The sequence below is a fragment of the Borostomias antarcticus genome (assembly GCF_949987555.1).
Source record: "Borostomias antarcticus genome assembly, chromosome: 12".
NCBI lineage: Eukaryota > Metazoa > Chordata > Actinopteri > Stomiiformes > Stomiidae > Borostomias > Borostomias antarcticus.
The window spans coordinates 12,492,381-12,517,380 of record NC_140245.1 but is presented as its reverse complement, the minus strand read 5'-3'; the positions used below and the strand labels follow the sequence as shown (position 1 = coordinate 12,517,380).

Sequence of the window (25,000 nt, the reverse complement as noted above, 5' to 3'; positions counted from 1 at the left end):
CTGTACAGGCTACAGACCCATTCTGGAAGGGTACAAGACATTCACTAAAGTAAGCCTGTACAACACACACACACACACACACACACACTCTCTCTCTCTTATTATCTTATTTCCTGGTTTCACTTGTTGAGCATGTCCCAGACCAGCGTTGGTGTGTGTTGAGCATGTCCCAGTCCAGCGTTGGTGTGTGTTGAGCATGTCCCAGACCAGCGTTGGTGTGTGTTGAGCATGTCCCAGACCAGCGTTGGTGTGTGTTGAGCATGTCCCAGACCAGCGTTGGTGTGTGTTGAGCATGTCCCAGTCCAGCGTTGGTGTGTGTTGAGCATGTCCCAGACCAGCGTTGGTGTGTGTTGAGCATGTCCCAGACCAGCGTTGGTGTGTGTTGAGCATGTCCCAGACCAGCGTTGGTGTGTGTTGAGCATGTCCCAGACCAGCGTTGGTGTGTGTGTGTGTGTTTCAGGAGGCCGGGTGCTGTGGGGGGAAGGGGAAGGAAAATGGCTGCTGCTTGACCAACGGACACCCGGAGGAGCGCGTCAACGTGAGTGTCTCTCTCTCCGTCTCTCCAGCGTGAGTGTCTCTGTCTCTCCGTCTCTCCAGCGTGAGTGTCTCTCTCTCTCTGTCCAGCGTGAGTGTCTCTCTCTCTCCCTCTGTCCAGCGTGAGTGTGTCTCTCTCTCTGTCCAGCGTGAGTGTGTGTCTCTCTCTGTCCAGCGTGAGTGTGTCTCTCTCTCTGTCCAGCGTGAGTGTGTCTCTCTCTCTGTCCAGCATGAGTGTCTCTCTTTCCGTCTCTCCAGCGTGAGTGTGTCTCTCTCTCCGTCTGTCCAGCGCTGTTATGACCCAGAGAGCCGCCAGCCAACAGGAGAGGAGGACAGGTCAGCGAAGCCTCAAACTTGACCAAGACCCCCCCCCCACCCCCCACCCCTTCCCCCCAAGGCATCCGTGACCAATCCTCAGCTCTCACGTTCCTCAATCGATGCGTCCCGCCTCTTATCTATCGCACTAGTGAAGCATGCTGGGTAGGGAGTCACATGAGAGGCATCAGAGTGAAGCATGCTGGGTAGGGAGTCACATGAGAGGCATCAGAGTGAAGCATGCTGGGTAGGGAGTCACATGAGAGGCATCAGACTGCAGGCCGGCCCCGTCGTGTCATACAGAGAGACTGATCTCTCTCTGAGATGACCAAAGACTGATCTCTCTCTGAGATGACCAAAGACTGATCTCTCTCTGAGATGACCAAAGACTGATCTCTCTCTGAGATGACCAAAGACTGATCTCTCCCTGAGACGACCGAGCCAAGGCTGACCTGCAGGTTTGTGTCCTGCTGTGATTGGTATTTCCAGGGAGACGCAGCGCTACCCGCCCCCCTGTACGACCCGGCTGACTTCTTACCGCTGGACCCCACCCAGGAGGTCATCTTTCCCCCGGAGCTGATGGTGGGCACACACACACTCACACACACACTCACTCACACACACACACACACACACACTCACACTCACACATACCTGCGCACACACACACACACACACACCTGCGCACACACACACACACACACACATACCTGCGCACACACACACACAAACCCCTACACACACACATACAAACACACCCACACATATACACATACACAAACCCATACACACACACACACACACACACACACAGTTAAATGAATAACACAGTGGTTGAACATGACACATGCCAGTTATCTTTAGGCAAGGCAAGTTTATTTGTATAGCACATTTCAGCCACAGGGCAATTCAATGTGCTTTACATGAGACATTAAAAGCATTAAAACAAAAAGCAAGACATTATAGACATTTAAAACAAAAAGCAGGACAAATAGAGACAGGAATAAAAGTTACAGTGCTGTATACAGATAAACATAACTCCTCTTAGAAAGCAGTGGCAAAAAGAAAAGTCTTTAAGCTTGTTTTAAAAGAACCAAGAGTTGCAGCAGACCTGCAGTTTTCTGGAAGGTTGTTCCAGATATGTGGAGCATAAAAACTGAACGCTGCTTCTCCATGTTTTGTTTTAACTCAAAGGGGGAGTGGGGGCGGGTGCAGGGGAGTGGGTCGGGTGCAGGGTGCAGGGGGCTGGGGGCGGTTGCAGGGGGGTGGGGGCGGGTGCAGGGGGGTGGGGGCGGTTGCAGGGGGGTGGGGGTGGGGGCAGGTGCAGGGGGGTGGGGGCGGGTGTAGGGGGGTGGGGGCAGGTTTTTCACACTTTAGTGTGACATCAAGAAAGGGAAAAACTTCAGGAACGGGGGCCTTTTCAACCCCAGGGAAATGAGCCTCTAGCTGAGCCTTGTGCACAGTGATCTGGCTGTAGACGCGGCGTGTGTGTGTGTGTGTGTCCAGTCTCTGGGGAAGAGCCAGTGGTCCAGACAGCTGCGCTTCCGAGGGGAGAGGGTTCTGTGGGTCCAGCCTGCTGCTCTCAGGGACCTGCTGGAGCTCAAGGCTCAGCACCCCCTCGCCAAACTGGTGGTGGGGAACACAGAAGTCGGTGAGCCGCACACACACACACACGTACGCACAAACACACACACACGGATTTCAGATGTCTTATTCCATCTGTTCTAATGCCGGCTGTCTGTGAAAGGCATTGAGATCAAGTTTAAGAACCTGCTGTATCCTGTAATCCTGGCTCCTTCCTACATCCCTGAACTCAACAGTATCCAGCACAGCGACCAGGGTAGGTACACACACACACGCACACACACACATGAACTAAAACACACACAAAAAATTAAGCATGTATATCATTGTAGGGTCTCCAAACCTAAACATAGACATAATATGTAAACTTAATCATAACCTTTGACCCCTAACCCTAATCATAATTGTTACCCAAGCCCTAAACCCTAACCTTTGACCCTAAAATGAACCCTAACCTTATGGGGCCCATCAAGGCCCCACAAGGACAACTTTTTCTTGTTTCACTATCCTTGTGGGGGCATCTGGGCCCCACAAGGGTAGTTTTACAAGCCCACACACACAGACATACACACACACACACCTACACACATACACACACACACACACACATGATGATGACAGCAGTGATGAGGATTATCCAGTATGGGGTGTGAAAAGTGCCCTTTGGTTGCTTGTTCACACCCCATACTGGTGTGTGTGTGTGTGTGTGTGTGTGTGTGTGTGTGTGTGTGTGTGTGTGTGTGTGTGTGTGTGTGCGTGTGTGTGCGTGTGTGTGTGTGTGTGTATACGTGTGTGTGTGCGTGTGTGTGTGTGTGTGTGTTCAGGCGTGGTGCTGGGGGCGTGCTGCTCTCTGACCCTGCTGGGGGAGGTGCTGAGGTCGGAGGTCGCGGCTCGGCCAGCCCACCAGACCCAGGTCTTCCAGGCTGTACTGGAGCAGCTGCGCTGGTTCGCTGGCCTGCAGATACGCAACGTAGCAGTGAGTCCTTACACACACACACACACGCACACACATGTGCATACACACACACACATATGGGGGGTGGAAAGTGCCACTTATTTGCTAACTGAGCAGACACGTGACGAGCGTCCCCACGTGACGAGCGTCCCCACGTGACCACGTGTGCTATTCACTAACGTAGCTAACCCAGCAAACGCTCGTCAGGGCCGGGGGTACTTGAGCACGTGTGCTATTCGCTTACGTAGCTAACGTTGCTACTTGAGCACGTGTGCTATTCGCTTACGTAGCTAACGTCGCTACGTGAGCACTTGTGCTACAGTAGGACCCCACTCATCCGAACCCAACGGGACCGCAGGTCGTTCGTATCTCTGAAATGTCCGGATGACTAAATGCACCAAATTCAATAAGTGGTATACTTGTTTCATATAGACTCATAATAGACCAATAAATACCCTTAATTACTTGTGAAAATGCATCAAAATTGCAATCAAATAGCCAACTAAACTCATAAAGCCTAGCCTATAATAGACCTACAGTAGCCTATAATAAAATAACCGAATTTCCACTTGAGTGCGTGCTTTGATCAAATACAGTACTTTATTCTCAAATGAGGCTTACGCTGCATCGATAGGCTACTGTATTCACAGAACAACATGGTATAGCCTAAAAACAACCCAACATTAGAACAATTAGAGCAAATGATAATCAAGAAATAAATAAATGAAATGACAGACAAGTTGTCATGTCTTAGGCTATTGTAGCCTAAAAGAAAGTCTCTAAAACAACCAATGTAGGCTAACGTGGCCAAGGCTGTAGGCTATTATTTAACAAATACAGTAGGTCTAGTAATCTACATGCTCACAACACGTCTGTGTTCCTGAAGTCCATTAACTGGGAACGAAAAATGACTCGATGCTCCTCTGCTTCAGGTTGCTGACGCGCTTTCTGGCTACCAAAGAATGCAGCTCTCGCGCAGCAGACTCGTTTGCGTTTTGCGCTCGACATTGGAGTAACAAAGAAATGAAACGTGACAGTAGGCTACAGCCTACAGGCAACATGTAGGTCTACATACAGTTCTGTTTTTATTCACAGTAGGGTACAGTACTGTAATGAAAATCCCACCAGTAACCAGATAGCAGGCAAAAAAAAAAAGAAAAACGTTTTTTAAGCCTGTCCGGTAGACCGGGAGGTTCGGATCTCTGAAGTTCGTATGAGTGGGGTCCTACTGTATTCCCTAAAGTAGCTGAGTAAACACGTCGTCGCCGTCAGTCAACGTGGCTATTAGGACTCTGGTCACCATAGGTAGGTAACCTGCTAGTTATCTTCTTGGCTACCATACAGCTGATGTTATCATTTTTGCTTTTAAAATGTTTTATTTTGAAAACAATGGCAGGTCATTTATTTATATGATAAATTATTCAATTAAGCCTAGTAAAATTTATAACCAGGCTATTCAAATCCAATTTGTCAGGCTCTATTAGTACAGTACTATATGTGGAGTAAATAGTGTCCGGAGACCTTAACGCATAAATGCTACAGGTATGTTTTCCGGTTAGAAAGACAGAAGGGGAGAGTCTACCCACAATGGCCTGCTGTATAAATCATGGACCTACCAATGACTAATCATAACCTGACTGCCATTCTTTGTTCAGAGTTGTTCTTGTAGGCTAGTGTCTACTGGAACTCGGTTACCTCGCGGGTGGCGTCATTCTCCACCACTATACCTCCCACCTCACGACTTCAAGCATAAGCATCATAAGCCTATTGTCAGGGCAGGCTAATTGACTTCGCATTCCAGTCGCCTATACAGTGATGAGCGACACTTTGTAACAAACCAATCCAGCGCAATTAGGCACAGTAGCGATCCAACACAATGGACTGATGCCTACATGCAGTGGCGCTGTGGCGGGGATTTGTATCGAACTTTGGGGGGGGGGGGGACATTTAGGCTACACTGAAATTTTGCAAGAGTATGTTTTTGAGAGGACATCTTCTTACGCGGCTGTATGGTCATTTGAATGCCACTACCCCAATCTAAATATTGGGGGGGGGGACAATTTTAATGATCTCAAATATTGCGGGGGACATGTCCCCCCTGACCCCCCCAGGATCCCCGCCCCTGCCTACATAGCGAGTAGTAGTGAACGGGCAAGAACGGTGTTTCAACCAGTCTTTATCCGACATGAAAAGAAAAAAGACATTTGTCTCTGAAATAAAATCTTAACTTCACCTTTTCCAAAAGACCCTTATATCAATGATAAAATAGAGGTTAAAATGCAAATACCCAAAGTTGGCTATTGTGTGTGGATAGGCTACTGCAGGGTGACGAGACGTCCCGGTTTGTCCGGGATTTTCGTGGTATCAAGGGTTTTCGGTCTCCCGACAAATTTAAAACACTTCAATGTCCCGGTTTTCAACATTCCATACCTACTTGTCCCAGTTATTCTAACCTACTGAGAGCATGACTCCAGACCCTGAATCAGAGATTTAGTAAATCTAGTCATCTGTTGAATCAAGAAAAGCTTACGCACCCAGCATATTACAACATAACATTTAATATGATAAGAGTTAGGCTATAGAAATCAGACTGTCGGGCTGAGTAACCCAACGAATAGCCTACACAAACAATGAGCCTCTGCATTCAACACTGATTTGTCTGTAGGCTGTCACTCAATTTGCTTGTTAAGGTTGTTGCAGCTTGTGGCTCATCTGTCTGGCAACATCTACAGAATGCAATAATTTAAACGTTTATGTTAGCCTGCTGCCTGTGTAACATAAACGCTCAAGTCATTTATTTACAATTCTATTAGTAGGCTATTTCATTATAGGCCTAAACGGTTTAGCGCATATGTGCGCGTGCGAGTGTCTGTGTACCCACCTGTGCTGCTGTGTTACGGAACCTAATGTAGGCTACAGATGTATGTGTAGACTGTCTGATTCAAAAAATCGTATTATTGTAGCCCTAACTGTGGTGTTATTGTTATTGTTACAGGCCACCGTAGGACGTCAGGTTGGGTTGGCTAGGTTACGGGGCGGGAGAACGGGAGAAGAGAGGGGGAGCGAGAGAACGAGACGTAATAAAGACACTACATTGAAATACAGAAGGACTCACGTGTATGTGAAAAAGAATAACACGACATGGTGTCAGAAGTCCTGTAAGTAGTGTTAAGAGTTAGATCGGCCGACAAGTGTCGTTTTAGTTCATGCGGAGGAGGAAGTGAAAGAGGAAGAGAAGGATGGTTGATAACGCGGGAGCAGCGGCAGCCCAGAGAGCGGCGCCGGTTCCAGTTTCAAGTGCTACGTTCAGCATTCAGCCTCCGGAGTCCTTCGACTTTTCAAAGCCGCAAGAGTGGGCAAAATGGATACGCAGGTTTGAAAGATTTCGTCTGGCAAGTAACCTGAATGTTAGCACTGAAGAGAATCAAGTCAACACGCTAATATATTGTATGGGAGATGAGGCGGATGATATTTTACGTGGACTAAATCTGACTGATGCTCTAAGAGGTACTTACCAAGGGGTGCGTGATGGATTACAGGGTTTCTTCGTAGTCAAGAAAAATGTTATCTACGAGCGTGCCAAATTTAACATGCGCAAGCAAGGAGAATGCGAGACTGTAGACTCATTTGTGACAGCACTATATGCGCTGGCGGAGCATTGTACATATGGAGCGCTACATGACGAGCTGATTCGTGACAGGCTTGTCGTTGGACTGATGGATAAGCGGCTGTCCGAACGCATGCAGCTGGACCCGGACTTGACCTTGGAAAAGGCAATAAACATGGCGAGGCAGAGTGAAGAGGTGAAAAGACAGCAATCTTCTCTGCGAGGGGACACCAGGACAGAGGCAAGTGATGCTAAATCTGTAGACAGAGTGTTCAAGAGCAGTAGCAAGACGTATGCTAAAAACAAACCTCAACAGGCTAACAGCTACCCAGCCAAGCCACACAGTGCCCAATACTCAAAGGGGAAAAATGTTCAGTGCCATAAATGCGGCAGCTCTCTGCCCCATTCACAGCGCGATTGCCCTGCTAATGAGGTGAAATGTCATTCATGTGGGAAGATGGGGCATTACAGGCGTGTGTGTAAGTCATCCAAATCTGTACATGAGGTTGAAGAGGACTGTTCCTGCTCCTGTGAAGAGGATGAGGACTGTGTGTTCTTAGGCAGCATCACAGCTGATGGTGAGCCATGGATGGTCAACATAAACATCGATGACAGACGTGTGCCATTCAAAATAGACACTGGTGCTGATGTTACAGTTATGCCTCACACTGTTTTTCAAGAGATCTACAGAGACAAGGATCCACCTACCCTCCGGAAGTCAACTAAGCCACTGATGGGACCTGGGAGGAGTCCACTAGATGTTGTGGGCGTCGCCGAACTGTTGCTAAGGAGAGGAGAGAAAGAGGTGCTGGAGGATGTGTATGTCACTCGACACCTGCACACTGCGTTGCTGGGGAGACCTGCTATTAGTAAGATGGAGCTTGTGGCACGTCTTGACAGTATCACGATGGAGACGCTCAAGACAACCTACCCAAAGATATGCAGTGGTCTCGGCGAGATGAGACAGCCGTATGCAATCAGGCTGAAACCTGGGGCCCAACCATTCTCACTGAAGACACCCAGAAGGATTCCGTTGCCACTGATGGACAAAGTCAGGCAAGAGCTGTCCCGCATGGAAAGCCTTGGAGTGATCAGCCGAATCGAGGAGCCAACTGACTGGTGTGCCGGCATTGTGGTGGTTCCCAAGAAGACAGGTGCTGTTCGCATCTGTGTTGATCTCACGAACCTCAATGAGTCAGTGTGCCGGGAAAAGTACACCCTACCAACAGTGGAGGAAACACTGGGAATGCTGGCTGGAGCCAGAATATTCAGCAAGTTAGACGCAAACATGGGGTTTTGGCAAATACCTCTGACGGAAGATTAATCAAAGTACACCACCTTCATCACGCCCTTTGGCAGATATTACTTCAACCGTCTACCTTTCGGCATCGCCTCTGCCCCCGAACACTTCCAAAACAGAATGGTGACAGAGGTCACGGGAGGGCTGGAGGGTGTAGTCTGCCACATGGACGATGTGCTGGTGTGGGGCCGATCACAAGAGGAACATGATGCTCGTCTGCACGTCGTGCTGGGGAGGATTGAGAAGGCCGGAATCACCCTGAACATCGATAAGTGCGACCTGTCGAAAGAAGAGGTGACCTTTCTAGGCCATATAATCTCCACCAGTGGTATTAGCCCTGACCCGAGTAAGACAGAGGCTGTGAGGAGGATGGAGGAGCCGACGAATGTGAGTGAGCTGAGGAGCTTTCTCGGCATGGTAAACCAGCTGGGGAAGTTTATCCCACAGCTGGCGGAGAGAGATAAGCCGCTGCGGGACCTTCTGTCAAAGAAGAACTGCTGGTTGTGGGGCTTCGAGCAGGCCAGGGCCTTTCAAGATTTGAAGGATGCACTAATATCCCCACCAGTGTTGGCCATGTACGACTCCAACAGGGAGTGCAAAGTCTCAGCGGACGCGTCATCCTATGGCTTAGGGAGTGTGCTTCTCCAAAAATGGGATGGAGTGTGGAGACCTGTAGCCTATGTGTCGCGGTCTCTCACACAAACTGAGCAGAGATACGCGCAGGTTGAGAAGGAAGCCTTGGGCCTGACCTGGGCTTGCGAGAGGTTTCGCAACTTTCTCATCGGCAGACACTTCCAGCTAGAGACAGACCACAAGCCGCTCCTGAGTCTGCTGGGGTCTCAGCCGTTGGATGCTCTTCCTCCACGGATTCTGCGCTTCCGGATGCGCCTGATGCGCTATTCTTACTCCATTGCTCATGTGCCAGGGAAGTGCCTGTGGACTGCCGATACACTCTCACGTGCTCCTGTGAAGAGGAGAGAGACACCGGATGAGAAGGAGTTATTCGAGAGTACTAACATCTACGTGGACATGATAATGGAGAACCTGCCAGCGAGCACCGCCTACCTGGACGAGCTGAGAGAGCAGCTGAAGAGGGACAGTGTGTGCGCACGGGTGATGCAGCTGAGTGCAGAGGGATGGCCAGCACACAACAACAGTGAACCTGCTCTCAGGCTGTACTGGGCGGAACAGGCGCTATTCACAGTAGAGTATGGACTTTTGCTGAGGGGAAGCAGGCTCGTCATCCCTTCAACAATGAGAAATGAAGTGCTTGCCAGGCTGCATGAAGGCCACCAGGGGGTGGTAAAGTGCAGGGAGCGCGCAAGACAGTCTGTATGGTGGCCTGGGCTGAGCCAGCAGCTGAACGAATTAGTCCTCAACTGCCGAACATGTAGCAAAGAGAGACAGAACCAAAAGGAGCCACTGATGCCATCTCAATACCCAGGGCGACCATGGCAGAAATTGGGAGCAGACCTGTTCATGCTGGAGAGCAAGACATACCTGCTGGTTGTGGATTACGCATCAAGATACGTGGAGATCGCTCTGCTGACCCCCACAAAATCAACAGATGTCATCCACCACCTCAAATCGATCTACGCACGGCACGGCATCCCAGAGGAACTGGTGACGGACAACGGGCCGCAGTTCTCTGGAATGGCCTTTGCGGCATTTGCGGCGTCCTACGGATTTCGTCATGTCACAAGCAGCCCGAAATATCCTCAAAGTAATGGGGAAGCAGAACGGGCTGTCAAGACAATAAAAGGTCTCCTGAAGAAGGCAGCTGACCCATACCGCGCTCTGCTGGCGTACAGAGCCACCCCGCTGCATAACGGGTACAGTCCGGCTCAACTTCTGATGGGAAGGAGACTCCGCACGACGGTGCCTACACTTCCTGCTCTACTGGCCCCTGCTCTTCCCGACAGTGCGGCGGTGGTCCTGAAGGAAGAGGTAAAGAGGAGGAGAGACGCACAAAGCTACAATCGGCGTCATCGTGCAAGATGTCTCGACAGACTCACTCCTGGAAAGGAAGTGTGGGTCACCGATCAAAATGCAACTGGAGTCGTGGTCAGCAGTCACCCTACTCCACGGTCGTACGTCGTGGATGGACCTCATGGGACAGTACGGAGAAACCGGCGCCATCTCATCCCCATGGAGCCCTCACCGGCGCAGAGTGGTGGTGGTGCTGCGGAGCAACCTCTGGGATGTGTCCCAAAGCAGAGTTCTACAGAAACAATGGACCAGAATGTCCCAGAACCACCAGCTACTCCCAGAACCAGGTCTGGGAGAGTTGTGGTGAAACCTACTAGGTTGGACTTGTAAAAAAAAAAAATAGAAGGAAAGAGATGTGTTTATGCTCTTGTTTTGTGTTATATAGATATATACTATAGGGTTGTTAGTATAATTGTTTATTTGATCAGGTTCAGATCAGACCTTTTAGTTATAGAGGCAGAATAATCCTCTAAGGTCTGATGAATCAATGGCAGTCTACCTATTGATTCTAGAAAGAGAGATGTGGTGTTATTGTTATTGTTACAGGCCACCGTAGGACGTCAGGTTGGGTTGGCTAGGTTACGGGGCGGGAGAACGGGAGAAGAGAGGGGGAGCGAGAGAACGAGACGTAATAAAGACACTACATTGAAATACAGAAGGACTCACGTGTATGTGTAAAAGAATAACACGACACTAACTAACCCTGCACTGAGTGCGGTCAGGTTCGCATCCAGACTGTGGAACCATTGGCGTTTTAGCACCGGCCCCGATAATATCAAACATGTTTGATATTTAAGATTATTAGCCTACGTCCCGACTTTACAAGTGAGACAGCGAGACCAGTAGTTCCTTTTTTGCTCGTTAATGCTTTGCATCCCTGTAGGCTAACCTACATTTCTGTAGTTGCTGTTTAATGGTGCGTTCGTTTGTGATCGGACGTGGCAAGTCGCAAGTGGCAAAATACCTACCTCCGACCTGTGTGCATTCGAGCTATAGCGAATGATATGATGATGATATGATATGATATTGACATCAACCGGCAACTGGGGGCTGAGAAACATATCCGAATTTGTGACGAGGAAGTGCGAGTTCAATTTGCCACCTCCCAGTTATAAACAAACGCACCATATAGCCTACCCTGGCATAAGTGCGCTTTTTCATAACCATAGCAACTATTGCTTTGAGCGTTCTATTCACAGTTCTGGATAATTATGGAAAAGCGATTTCGGTCTGGATGGTTCCTGTACTATTTTTTAGGTGGAAAACAGCTATAAAAACTATTTCGCGTTGCATCACGCATGTAAGGAGAAATTTAACAGTTGATCTCTCGAATATCAAACAAGCACCAAATACAAGTTTTGAAGATGACGGATGAAAGAACGCGCACATAGCCTACTAGGTTACAGAATATTAGCCTATCCTGTTGAGGAAGCAACTTGGTAAAAGACCACTGTAGTCTCTTCTCATCTCTTCTTCTTCAGACCCATGCCTGAGGACCGCAGATTCTGGGTTGGGGTATGATGATGGAGAAGGTCAGATACCACAGGTAATGGGGGGCAAGGGCATAGAGGGATTTGTAGGTCAGCTGGAGGAGCTTGTAGGCAATGCGGGAGTTGATCAGAAGCCGGTGGATGAGGGTGGGGTGATGTGCTGCCAGGGCTTGGTGTGAGTGAGAACCCTGGCAGCTGAGTCTTGAGTGCCAGCTTGCTTACACTGCTACATATTCCTCTCTAATCTTCTACTCTCACAAGTGTTGTGACCTGCTCAGAGAAGAGATACAGTATTAGGACCCTGGTTGAACAGTAGAGGAGCCGTAGTGAATCATCATGTTAATACTGTGACAGGGGAATGCAGGCCGGCTGTGGGAGGATAACGAGGGAGCTAAGACACATGATGGGAGGGGAGTTGGTGGTAGACCACACAAACAACTAAATACATTTAAGGAACTTTACTGGAATGATGGTTGACTAGGGCTGTCGCGGTTTGCAGTTAACCGCACAACCGCGGTCCTGTGAAGCAGACCGCGGCGCTTTACAGACGACCGCATCTACCGCGGTCAAGGTTTTTTCATTTTATTAGGCCTATGTTCCATGGGGCTTTCCAAGGGCTGTCAAATAAATATTCAGCCGTCGACTGAGATAGAAAATACGTCTAGCCTAATCATTGTAAAAATGTATCGACTAGTAAACGGAGATTCTTATAGTTTAGGACTTCGTCCGCAAAGTCGAAGGAACGCATTGCGCGGAGCAGAACGAGAATGATATTCGAAATAAGTTAATCAATTTCAAATGGAAATGGTGGCCTAGTGTTACTGTATAGCCTAGATCTAGAAATGAGATGTTATGGCAATTCTACTAGGCTACTAGATTGGGCAGGTAATAAAGCGGATAGCCAAACATTAGCCTGTAAACAAGGACTATTAATTATCATCATGAAAATGTGATAATGACCACAAACAAAATCATATCATTATGGATTTATTGTACAAAGACTCGGTAAACTGTAAAAAGACAAGTTCAAGTTCGATTAGAAAGCTGTACGCCTAGCTGATCGCGCCAAAAAGTATGTTTCCATACATAGCCTACCCATTCAGACCAGAGATTAAATCTTAAATGGTGGTGGTGTAGACTACTTCATTGTAGGAATAATAGGTATGGCTACAACTACACACAGGCCACAAAATACAATAACAAAATACAGACAACAGCGGCCACTTAGGATTTTCTTTTCATTTTGGTAGGCTATCAGGGCTTTTTCCAGGACTGTCAAATACGCCTATAGACAAAGGCTATCCGATTAATAAATGCACGGCACTAAACTTCTGGTATATACAGTATGTATAATGTGTTAGGCCTAGCCTAAGCTTACTTTAGTGCACAGCAAACATTGCTTTTGCCCTTTAGGTCCCTTTATATCTGTAGCCTAATTAGGTGGGCTAGCTTGCAGAAGCTAGCCCAACTTGTGATATTCCCACTATTTCTTTCTTTCTTTCTTTCTTTCTTTCTTTCTTTCTTTCTTTCTTTCTTTCTTTCTTTCTTTCTTTCTTTCTTTCTTTCTTATTATTCTCCCCACTTTTTTTAACCTTAACTAGTTCTTCATACTTTGTGCTAGAAACTTCATTCAAACTTTAAAATGTTCATGACGTTCAGCTCTTGAACGGATCCATTCAGATTTTTGATATTTTTTATAGTTTTTTAGAAATTTAACTTTTAAAACTATTTTTTGTCCCATTAAAACTGCTTGAAACTGCTTTTGGAATGTTCAGAAACTTTGTTTTTAGAGTGGTGGCAGCAGTTGCTTTGAAAATATTCACACATTTAGTAAACTGCTGACACTCCTACAGTTTTGAAAGCTCACACACATATTATACATCAAAATGTTCACACAACTGTGCTGATTCGTACAATGTAAGTATCTAAGCAGTGTGACTTATACTTTTCGCTGTATGATGATTTGTTCGGCAACTGCGCTCCTCATTGAAACGTATGGCAATGCACTCTAGCTTTTGAGCTGCTAATTTTGCATTTTTACTCTTTTTCTAACTTGTCGCTATGCCTACAGTTTTAACAGCTAATACACATATTATATATCGAAACGTTCCCATAACTGTGCTGATTCGTACAATGTAAGTATCTAAGCCGTGTGACTTATAGTTTTCGCTGTATGACGATTTGTTCGGCAACTGCGCTCTCCATTGAAACGTATGGGCCCACACTCTACCTTTTGAGCTGCTAATTTTGCATTTTTACCCTTTTTCTAACTTGTCGCCATGCCTACAGTTTTTAAGCTACACGGACATATCATAGCCTAAAATGTTCAGCATTTTCTCAGGATTCCTACGGTGTCAATATCTAGGCTGTGACCTTTATACTTTTTGAGTGAGAGCTGTCTGAAGCCAACATGCCTTTCCATTGAAGTGAATGAGAGGATGCTCACAGTGTCAGTTGGGATTTGAATTTGGGGACACGTGCAGGCTCTCTGTACAGGCACCTTTTTATGACTACTCTGGTAGCCTTCATATTCATTCCTTCCTTCCTTCCTTCCTTCCTTCCTTCCTTCCATCCATCTTTCCTTCTTTCTTTCCTTCCTTCCTTCCTTTCTTTCTTTCTTTCTTTCTTTCTTTCTTTCTTTCTTTCTTCCTTCCTTTCCTTCCCTTCCCTTCCTTCCTTCCATCCATCCTTCTTTCCTTCCTTCCGTCCTTCCTTCCTTTCTTTTTTTCCTTCCTTCCTTCCTTCCTTCCTTCCTTCCATCCATCCTTCCTTCCTTTCCTTCCTTCCTTCCTTTCATCCTTCCTTCCTTCTTTCTTTCTTTATTTCCTTCCATCCTTCCTTCCTTCCCTCCGTCCTTCCTTCTTTCTTTCTTTCCTTCCTTCCTTACATCCTTCCTTCCGTCCTTCTTTCCTTCCATCCTTCCTTCTTTCCTTCCTTCCTTCCATCCTTCCTTCCATCCTTCCTTCCATCCTTCCAGCCTTCCTTCTTTCCAGCCTTCCTTCCATCCTTCCTTCCTGCCTTCCTTCCATCCTTCCTTCCTTCCTTCCGTCCTTCCTTCCTTCCATCCTTCCTTCCATCCTTCCTTCCATCCTTCCTTCCATCCTTCCTTCCATCCATCCATCCTTCCATCCTTCCTTCCATCCTTCCTTCCTTCCATCCTTCCTTCCTTCCTTCCTTCCTTCTGTTCTTCCTTCCATCCTTCTGTTCTTCCTTCCATCCATCCTTCCTTCTTTCCTTCCTTCCTTCCGTCCTTCCATCCTGTCTTCTTTCCTTCCTTCCATCCTTCCTTCCATTCTTCCTTCCTTCCTTCCATCCTTCCTTCCTTCTGTCCTTCCTTCCTTCTTTCTTTCTTTCTTTCTTTCTTTATTTCTCTCTTTCTTTCTTTCTTTCATCCATCCATCCTTCCTTCCTTCCTTCCTTTCTTTCTTTCTTCAGCTATTGAACTCAATAAAACTAGGAGTTATGATGAGTGGTCTAATTTATTTTTGAGTGTAGTACTAGCAGTACTTATAACAAACACCTACTGCTTCTCACTGCTACTGCTTCTAACCTCAAGTTCCATACAACACCTCCACAGCTACTGCTCCGGCCCCGGGTGGGATATAGACACATGGTCTCCAATGAGGGGTGCATGGGGATGGCCTGGCAATCACTGACCTGCCCCCCACAACCTCTGACCTGAGGGGGCGGAGTCTCGCCACCATCCACGCCACAGCCCCACAACTCAGCCCCCGAGTGGGCTAGAGACACATGGTCTTCACCGGTGCGGGCGGGTAGGTGGCCCGGAGAGGGGTACACTGTCCTCGACCAGCTCTGACCTGAGGGGGCGGAGTCTCACCACCATGCCACTATCTATGCCAAGGGCCCCACAACTCAGCCCCTGATTGGGCTAGAGACACATGGTCTTCACCGGTGTGGGCGGGTAGGTGGCCCGGAGAGGGGTACACTGTCCTTGACCAGCTCTGACCTGAGGGGGTGGAGTCTCACCACCATGCCACTGTCCACGCCACAGACCCCACAACTCAGCCCCTGAGTGGGCTAGAGACGCACGGTCTTTGCCGGTGGGTGCATGGAGATTGCCTGGTCCATAGTAGTTCTAGCAGTAGCTGTTACATACAGCTGCAGCAGCTAGCCCACCTCACATTTTCTCCAGGAAATGTACTTTCTAGTTGTTATTGTTGTTGTTATTATTTTACTATGTCGAATGATTTGCCTGTTTGTGTGCTGCGCGCACCATTGCATTCCTGTACCCTAATTTATTTAATGTATTTCGTTAGATAAAAACGAATAATGTAGGCCACAACTAGGCTACACACATAGGATATAGATAAACTGTAGTGTAAAACTAAATAATAAAAAAACAGCATAAAACGCAGACCGCGGTTGAAATCTATCAATTTGAACGCTCAGGATAATTCCTATCGTGACAGCCCTCTGGTTGACAAGTAGTCATATTGAACAATACACTTTTTGGCCTTTGGTTTTGTGGCAGGCATTTTTACTTATTGTTTATTTTGTATAGGTTACTCTTTAGTTAAAAAATTCTGATTCTTAACTTGAATCAGTGACTTTTCTACCATATTATTCCCTATGAGCCAGGTATGACATAAGAGGCTGACAGAAAGCCTACTGGGCTATCAGGATCAAAAAACATTTATTTTGCCAATGAGCCTACTTCACAATATACTACGAATTTTCTTTCGGCCCATGGTGCATAACACAGATGGAGACATATTAGACAGGATGCAAGGACAATGTATATAAATATAACACCAGTGAGTTAGCTACTATCACAGCACTTGGCGTGGCTGGAGAACATAAGCTAAGCCAAATGACGGTGGCAATAATAATATAACATAATTTATCTTGTCAGCAAAACACAGTAAGCACAATAGTAGGAATAATAACATATATTAACCAGGTTATCTGATAGTAGCCTGCTATTATTTAGGCTCAATAATCTAATGTTAAGTTGTCATATCACTGATCTCACTGGACAGAGGCTGGCTAGCCATATCAGAGCTAACAATACAACTAGCAGCTTAAGTAACCTAATGATGGTGACGGCGATGTTCCTCAATACCACTCGTGGACAAGTAGCGACGTTAGCTACGTTCGCAATACCACTCGTAGACAAGTAGCGACGTTAGCTACGTTCGCAATACCACTCGTGGACAAGTAGCGACGTTAGCTACGTTCGCAATACCACTCGTGGACAGGTACAGTAGCGACGTTAGCTACGTTCGCAATACCACGCGTGGGCAAGTAGCGACGTTCGTCAGGTTTGTCTTCTCAGTTAGCAAATCCACACGGGCCATAATTACGTGAGCTAACGTGAGCCACGCAAATTCCGCGACCAATGCACACATTGCTGACTTACTTCAGGCCGCCGCCGTCGCTAGGACAAAACGTCATGAGTCACGTCAGTCCTCCTATCAAATACAATGGGAGTCTAATGCATTTCACTCACGTACGTGGCGTACGTTTGTCAGCTCCGTATGCAGTATGCATATCAGTTTGCTCCGTGTGGTAAGAAATGGCACATTTCACCCCCCATACACACACACATGTGCACACACACACACACACACACACATGTGCATACACCTACACACATGTGCATACGCATACACACACACACACACACACACACTCTCAAACATGTGCACACCTCCAGTGTTTGTGTGTCCTTCAGGCTGTAGGTGGTAATATAATGACGGCCAGTCCCATATCTGACCTCAACCCCGTCTTCATGGCTGCAGGCTGCAAGCTCACACTCATGTCTACAGGTAACACACACACACACAGAGACACACACACACTCACACACACACACTCACAACGGAGCTGGAGTGTCTTTTATGGAGGTCGTCTTATCTTAGTGAGATCCTCGACCTATATAAACAGTCCAACGTTCAATACAGGAACTGGACACACATTTTAATATCCTTATTTGTGTTCATATTTGACAGGAAATCCTTGAACACAAATAATAATAGATACATTTTGCCAATTCATTAGCTTTTGATTTTGGCATTCCTGCCATCTGCCCCCTCACAACCCCAACCTCCACATATAAACACCTGCTTTAACTTGCTCTGAAGGATTCGTCACATTGACTTACATCACAAGGGATACTAACTTACAAAAAAATTACTACCAGCGGTTCTCATTTGTTTACAAGCTTTGGAAACAAAGCTTTAAAGGGGTAGGGTGCTATTCTGGATATTTAGCCATATTTGTGGTCTGCCTACAATGAGCCTGAAACATAGAGACCATCATTTCACTGATCATTCCAGTATTGAGCTAGCTAAGAAATGCCAACCGTTGTCTATTGAGAAGGGCTTGTTGCGTAACACTCTGTGTCATTAATAACAAGTTAGCACAGGGGCTCATTCTGGCTTTTAACAACAACCACGGCTAAACCTCACACTGTAGATTACATCTGTTATAGCCCGCTAACCTAACCCTAACCTTAACCCAATAACAAGTTAGCACAGGGGCTCATTCTGGCTCGTAACACCAACCACGGCTGGACCTCACACTGCAGGTTACATCTGTTATAGCCCGCTAACCTAACCCTAACCCTAACCTCACACTGTAGGTGACATCTGGTATAGCCCCCTTTACTATGTGACATAAGACAGAGACATGGGAGCTGATGCCGGTCTCCACTTGGACTCCTTGTACATCAGGGACAGCGATGGAAATAAGTCTTGGGCTTTTCGCTTTTATCCCTGACATTGCAGACATACTGTATGTTTTTACTGATTGTAATTGCTTTTGTCAAATAAAATAAAAAATAAAATAAAAATAATAATCAATAAATAAAACATCTCCCTCTCTCTTTCTCTCCCTCTCTCTCCCTGTCTCTTCCTCTCTCTCTCCCTCTCTCTTTCTCTCCCTCTCTCCCTCTCTCTCCCTCTCTCTCTCCCTCTCTCTCTCTCCCTCTCTCTCCCTCTCTCTCCCTCTCCCTTTCTCTCCCTCTCTCTCCCTCTCTCTCTCTCTTTCTCTCCCTCTCTCTCCCTCTCCCTCTCCCTCTCTCTCCCTCTCTCCCTCTCTCTCCCTCTCTCTTTATCTCCCTCTCTCTCCCTCTCTCTTTCTCTCCCTCTCTCTCCCTCTCTCTCCCTCTCTCTCTCTCTCTCCAGGGGGTAAACGAGAGGTTCGGATGGACGGAAACTTCTTCACAGGGTACAGAAGAACACTCCTGAAACCTGAGGAGATCCTGCTCTCTGTGGAGATCCCCTACACCAAGAAGGTACGCACACACACATGCACACACACACACACGCACACACACATGCACACACATGCACACATGTTGTCAAGTATGCAAGTTTCATAAGTTTGTAAGTGTTTACATGTGTGAGTTTACATGTGCATTTGTGTGTGTTAACGTGTGTGTTTACATATGTGTGTTTACATGTGCATTTGTGTGTTTACGTGTGTGTTTCTGTGTGTGTGTGTGTGTGTGTGTGTGTGTGTGTGTTTACGTGTGTGTTTATGTATGTGTGTGTGTTTACGTGTGTGTTTCTTTGTGTGTGTTTACATGTGTGTGTGTTTACGTGTGTGCGCGTTAACGCTCTGCTACCGTACGTAGGGCCAGTACTTCTCGGCCTTCAAGCAGTCTCCTCGCCGCGAGGATGACATCAGCATTGTGACATCAGGGATGAGCGTGACCTTCGTTGACGGAACGACCGTTGTCAAGGACCTGCAGCTTAGTTACGGAGGGATGGCCGCCACCACTGTACTGGCCAAGAATACCACCACCAAGCTACTGGGCAGGTAACAGAAACACACACACACACACACTCACACATGAACTTAAACACACAAAAAAGGGAGGAAACGGTTTTGTCTGTCTTCACCTCTTTAGGGAGTGGGGGGAGGAGCTTCTGCAGGATGCTTGCTCCTCATTGGCGGAGGAGATGACTGTCCACCCCTCGGCGCCGGGTGGCATGGTAACCTACAGACGGACACTGGCCCTCAGTCTCTTCTACAAGTTCTACCTCACTGTCCTTCAGAAGCTGGCTGCAGAGGTGAGGATGCACAAACCAACACACAAACACAGAGTTTTCCAGCCGTGCGGCGTTTACATAGAAAGTCAATACAATTTGCGCAAACTGGGCGGCCAGGATTCGCCGCGTGGCGACATTCGCAAAAGTTCAATTTTTTGAACTTTCTGCGCCGGATTCACGCAGCAACCCATTGGATCCCGCGGCGAGATTGGGGCGAACTGGGCGGCGCTAATTTTCTCGCCGCGCCCGGTGTGAACACAGCATAACACATAGTTTACCTGTTTACTTTCTCTTTCTCCCTTCCTCTCTCTCTCCCTCCATTTCTCTATCTCTCCATCTGTCTCTCCATCTTCCTTCCTCTCTCTCTCTCTCTCTCTCTCTCTCTCTCTCTCTCCGTCTCAGGGAGTGTGTGTCGAGGGTGTGAGGCCTGATTATGCCAGTGCTACAGAGATCTACCACCAGGAGACTCCCTCCAGTGTTCAGGTCTACCAGGTAGAAACACACACACGTCACACATGGTAACAGTGTTCAGGTCTACCAGGTAGAAACACACACACGTCACACATGGTAACAGTGTTCAGGTCTACCAGGTATAAACACACACACACACACACATGTCACACATGGTAACAGCGTTCAGGGGCCTCATTTATCATTGAGGTACGCCTTCTTTTACACGGTCTTTTTCGCGAGTTCAGGCGTACGCCATTTGCCCCCCCCACATTGCGATTTATCAAGCCGTAAGGGCGAAAATTTAGTCGCCTTTCTCCGCGCTTTTGTAGGACACCTCTCCAGTTGGCGTACCGATTTACACGGTGTTCTACGCCCTTCTTGAACACAGGGGGAACTGGCGACGCAGGTGGTGCGTCGGTGAATTACTATGTTTGACGGAGAGAATAAGAGCGACAGTTCATGAACGCACATACATGTAGGCTAATAGCCCAATTCAGCACAAACATATATCGCAATGCAAGATTAGACGTGTCCTCTAACCGGCTCATTCATGCTCCGATATGGATTTGTTCCCCAAAATGAACCTATGCGCTGTCCCAAACCTTTCCGCGCTATATGTCACACACCTAATGCAGGCACTCCATCAAACGGCAATAATTGACCAATTAGATTGTCAGTAATATGTGATCATGTGGACCTGTTTGCTGTTTGGTAAGCATATAAATGACAGTCCTCCTGTGCGTAATGCGAGCCTAAATGAATCCGGCGCTACTCGGCCTACTGACCGAGATAGAACTCCAAAGAGGTGACGGCGATGGCGACTGCACCCACATAAGGGCACCATCAATGAATGAATACGTCTATGTGAATCGCTAAAATGTGCACACTATAAATACCCAAATCATATGTGACGCCGACATGCTCATCACAAGTGTAGTGGCACGGTGTCCTGGCTCCACACATGACTCATTCACCCTGGCGCACAGCAGGGTAGGGCTAGACTGGAGGCAGGCGCTGCGCGTGACGGCTGGCTTGGTGTGTGCATAGCCAAGATACATATTCTTTGTCTTTTTTACTTTAATCTTTATTAGCATTTTCCATCCATACAACGACAATACCATGAAACATAAAAACTTACAATAACAGCTTATGGGTACTTCCATCCATGCAGCTTTTTTTTCTTACTCAAATATGACAATTTTAATACTAGTGGTATCATCACACTTCCTTCTATAATCCATCCATTTTTCCCATCTCCCTTCAAACTTTCCTTCCTGCATCCTCAATGCATAAATAAATCTCATAAATCTCCTCCACAACACCCACCACTGCTCCTTGGTTGGGGGTTCCACCTTATACCAAGCCCTCATTATTGTCTTTTTACTAGCAACCAATAGTAATTTCACTAGGTATCTGTCCCCTCCTTGTACATCATTCTGTTATGTTTGCCAAGATGTATATTCAAAGCTGATAAGAATGAGAACCAGTCAAGACCCCACCACAAAATGAGGACCCAAGCCCTCAGCCCCCTCCCCGTCATGAGGTTTACCAGCGGGGCCAAAGGGCCCACACTGAGGTCATGCGCCAGCTATGAAGACACAAACAAGTAAGGTTCACATTTCTACCATTTTATTGTCTGTTGGTGGGTGACTGTGTGAGGTGTGTGAGTGCGTTTGTGAGTGAATGTGTGAGGTCCGTGAGTGTGGTAGTGAGTGACTGTGTGAGGTCCGTGAGTGTGGTAGTGAGTGACTGTGTGAGGTCCGTGAGTGTGGTAGTGAGTGACAGTGTGAGGTCCGTGACAGCATGTGTGAGGGAATGAAGTGCAGTGAGGATGTCCTGTTGGCTCTGGTGGTGTAGTGTGGTGACCTCCACCAACTGCTGCACAACTGCCCCACAACTGCCCCAATCCCTTCTGCCATTTCCCTCTGGGCCTCTAGGGTCATGAGCCTCCAGCACAGTGTCTGAGAGGAAGGCCAGCCCTCAGGGAACCTTGAGGCAGGGACGCTGGCAGCCGGAGGTGGAGGCGTGGGCGGTGGAGACGGAGACGGAGGCGCTGGAGATGGCACTGGAGGTGGAGGCCGGTGCGCTGGATGTAGAGGCTGCAACCGGCGGGGGCACGACCGTCAGGTCAAGGACCACTGCAGACTCCCCCTCCTCTGAGTCCCACCCCACGTCAGAGTCTGGAGAAACAATTTCAGTCATTTTCCTTGAGTTTGTCTGTTAACTTGATTATGCATTAAACATTTTATTGTGTAGCCATATTCAATTGATATGTTTTTCTGTTGGCAGCCAAATAAATGCTTAAGTGTGATTTACCGGGTGATTTAGATGAGTCTTAATAATGTGGTCTAACATTATGAAGTGGTCATCTGTGTTATCGTTCCCTGTTTTTGGTCCTGAATCAATCATAGCCTACCACAGAATGTGTGGAATGTTTGCTTCATTGCCACATAATACAGCATGTCCGTGTAGCCACGAAACGTAGGCTACAGTAGGCTACCTCAACTGTAGGAGCAATCAGACAAATGTAGGCTCGTACAAATAGCTTACCTTCCGAAGATGATTTTCTTTCCTCGCGTGGACCTCACCAACAAGCACATGCACCTCCGTCTCCGAAAAGTTTCTCTTCTTTCCGCGTTTTTCCATAAACGTCTGTCCTAATGCTCGACGCTATATTATGTCGGTTCCTTCCGGGGTATCCCCGACACGCTGTCATAGTTTTGACCATATATGGTTGGATTTGGGCGTGGAGAGGGCGGAACACGAGGCGCGTGCGCGTACACTCTATTCTCCGCCCGTCTCGGATTTCTCGTGCAGAAAAGGGCATACGACATTTTTGATAGATCCGAAAAGCGTGTAAATATTCTCGTCGTACGCTACATTGTGCATTTTCCGCGTTTTCGTCGTACGCCCTCTTTTACACCAGAATTTACACGCTCTTTGATAAATGAGGCCCCTGGTCTACCAGGTATAAACACACACACACACACACACACACACACACACGTCACACATGGTAACAGTGCTCTTACCATTTGCGCTCCATACAGTGATGCTAACACTAGCCTAGCATGGGTCATGATATTCCCACTGCTGTTGATTGAACCATACATTAAGTCAAGAAACCCAAAACCTTACTGATTCTCCACAGAGATCCACAGACAGAAACCTTTTTTTTAAATCAATTTTATTTGGAAGGGACCATTTGCAATTAAGAAAAAGATAAAAAGTTTGCACTCTGGAGCACACATAGAACTTTTCAGGAGTTTATTAACATTTCAGTCCACTGACCTTCATCAGAATTCTGTGTGCTCCAGAGTGCAGACTTTTTGTCTTTTTCTACGTATAGCTTTGTTGGTCTTGCACCTGGTTTGCATAGTGGATGTGCAGACGCTTTCCTCTCTTCACCATGTGCAATTAAAACATAAATGTAAAAACATTTGATGCATCGCACCAGAGTTAGCCTTAGGCTAATTTGCATCTGCAGTCCCTGTAAACAGGTAACAGATAAAAACAACAGACATAATAAATAAACAAAAGTACAATACAGATGACATAGCTTTACATTACATTACACTCACTCTTTCACATTCCTCAGTCATACTGTAGCAGCATGTCCAATCACACAACCACACTCATTCACAAACACACCTAACTGATTAGTGATTGCAGTGTTGCAGTGATTTAAGATTACTTTTTAGGTTGGTTTTAAAGCTGCTAAAAGAACCACTAATCTTTATGTCATCAGTAATGGCATTCCATTGTGTACTGGCTTTAATGGAAAAAGCTACTCGCCCAAAAGCTGAGCGGTGAAAGGGTACAGTGCAGTCATGTACAGAAGCTATTCTTGTAGATCGTACAGAGCTACGATAACAGACAAACTTGTCCAGACAGGAGGGAGCCAAGCCATGTAAGATTTTGTACACTATACACAGATTTGAGAATATTCTTAAATTGTCAAAATTTAGGATATTATGTCTGTGTAGTATTTCACATTGATGGTACCTTAGTGGCTTTTTGTCACTTTTAAGATTTTTACGGCCTGTTTATACAGGGCCTTATTGTTGTGGGATTGGCCTGTCCCCAGATCGTGATGCAGTACGATATGTGTGAGAAAATGAGGGCATGCAGAAAGGTCTTGCCTCCATAGAGAGAGAGAGGGTCTAATATGTCTAAAATTTGCCAGGTTATTTTTGATGGTGTGTGTCATTTTCTTGATGTGTTTCTTGAAATTAAGATTTGTATCTAATAAGACACCAAGATTTAAAATCAGTCACAATGTCAATTTGTTCACCCTTAATGTAAATATTTACATTTTACTTTTTAAAGTTGATTTTAGAAACAAACATAGCTTTTGTCTTGCTAACATTCAGAGTAAGACATGATTGGTCTAGCCACTCAACTACCCCCTTCAAAGCATTGGTTAGCTTCTCAGCTGCAAGTGGAGCTGATGCAGCGTGTGTGTATGTTACAAAATCGTAAATAAAAAATCTGACTTGAGTTGCAAAACACTTGAGATTTATAATGAAGGTAGTGTTTCTCCTAGATTATTTTTTCAGGCCTGGTGGTGGGCACCCAGGGGGGGCACATTAGAGGGAGAGGGGGGTTCAGCATGTCCCCCCCCAGGAAATTTTGAGCATCAAACATATTGTTTCCTGTATTCTGGTGATGTTTTTATGCACCAATTTGTGCTGGACAATGATAAATGAAAATCAAAATGTTAAAAAATAACTATTCTACATCAAGCCAGGGAGC

At 46.8% G+C, this 25,000-nt stretch overlaps 1 protein-coding gene across 3 annotated transcripts in view; it reads left to right on the top strand.

Annotated features, from left to right (window-relative positions):
- Positions 1-25,000, top strand: part of xdh (xanthine dehydrogenase) — a 59,133-nt gene that overhangs the window by 4,862 nt on the left and 29,271 nt on the right. For all 3 annotated transcript variants that reach the window (XM_084446688.1, XM_084446690.1, XM_084446689.1), the window contains 11 exons: positions 1-49; positions 461-538; positions 1,339-1,431; positions 2,356-2,500; positions 2,597-2,689; positions 3,258-3,409; positions 17,470-17,563; positions 18,923-19,032; positions 19,375-19,559; positions 19,651-19,813; positions 20,195-20,284. The exon at positions 1-49 is cut by the window's left edge. In XM_084446688.1, coding sequence (XP_084302814.1) covers positions 1-49; positions 461-538; positions 1,339-1,431; positions 2,356-2,500; positions 2,597-2,689; positions 3,258-3,409; positions 17,470-17,563; positions 18,923-19,032; positions 19,375-19,559; positions 19,651-19,813; positions 20,195-20,284 — 1,252 coding nt within the window. The remainder of the gene's footprint in view (positions 50-460; positions 539-1,338; positions 1,432-2,355; positions 2,501-2,596; positions 2,690-3,257; positions 3,410-17,469; positions 17,564-18,922; positions 19,033-19,374; positions 19,560-19,650; positions 19,814-20,194; positions 20,285-25,000) is intronic.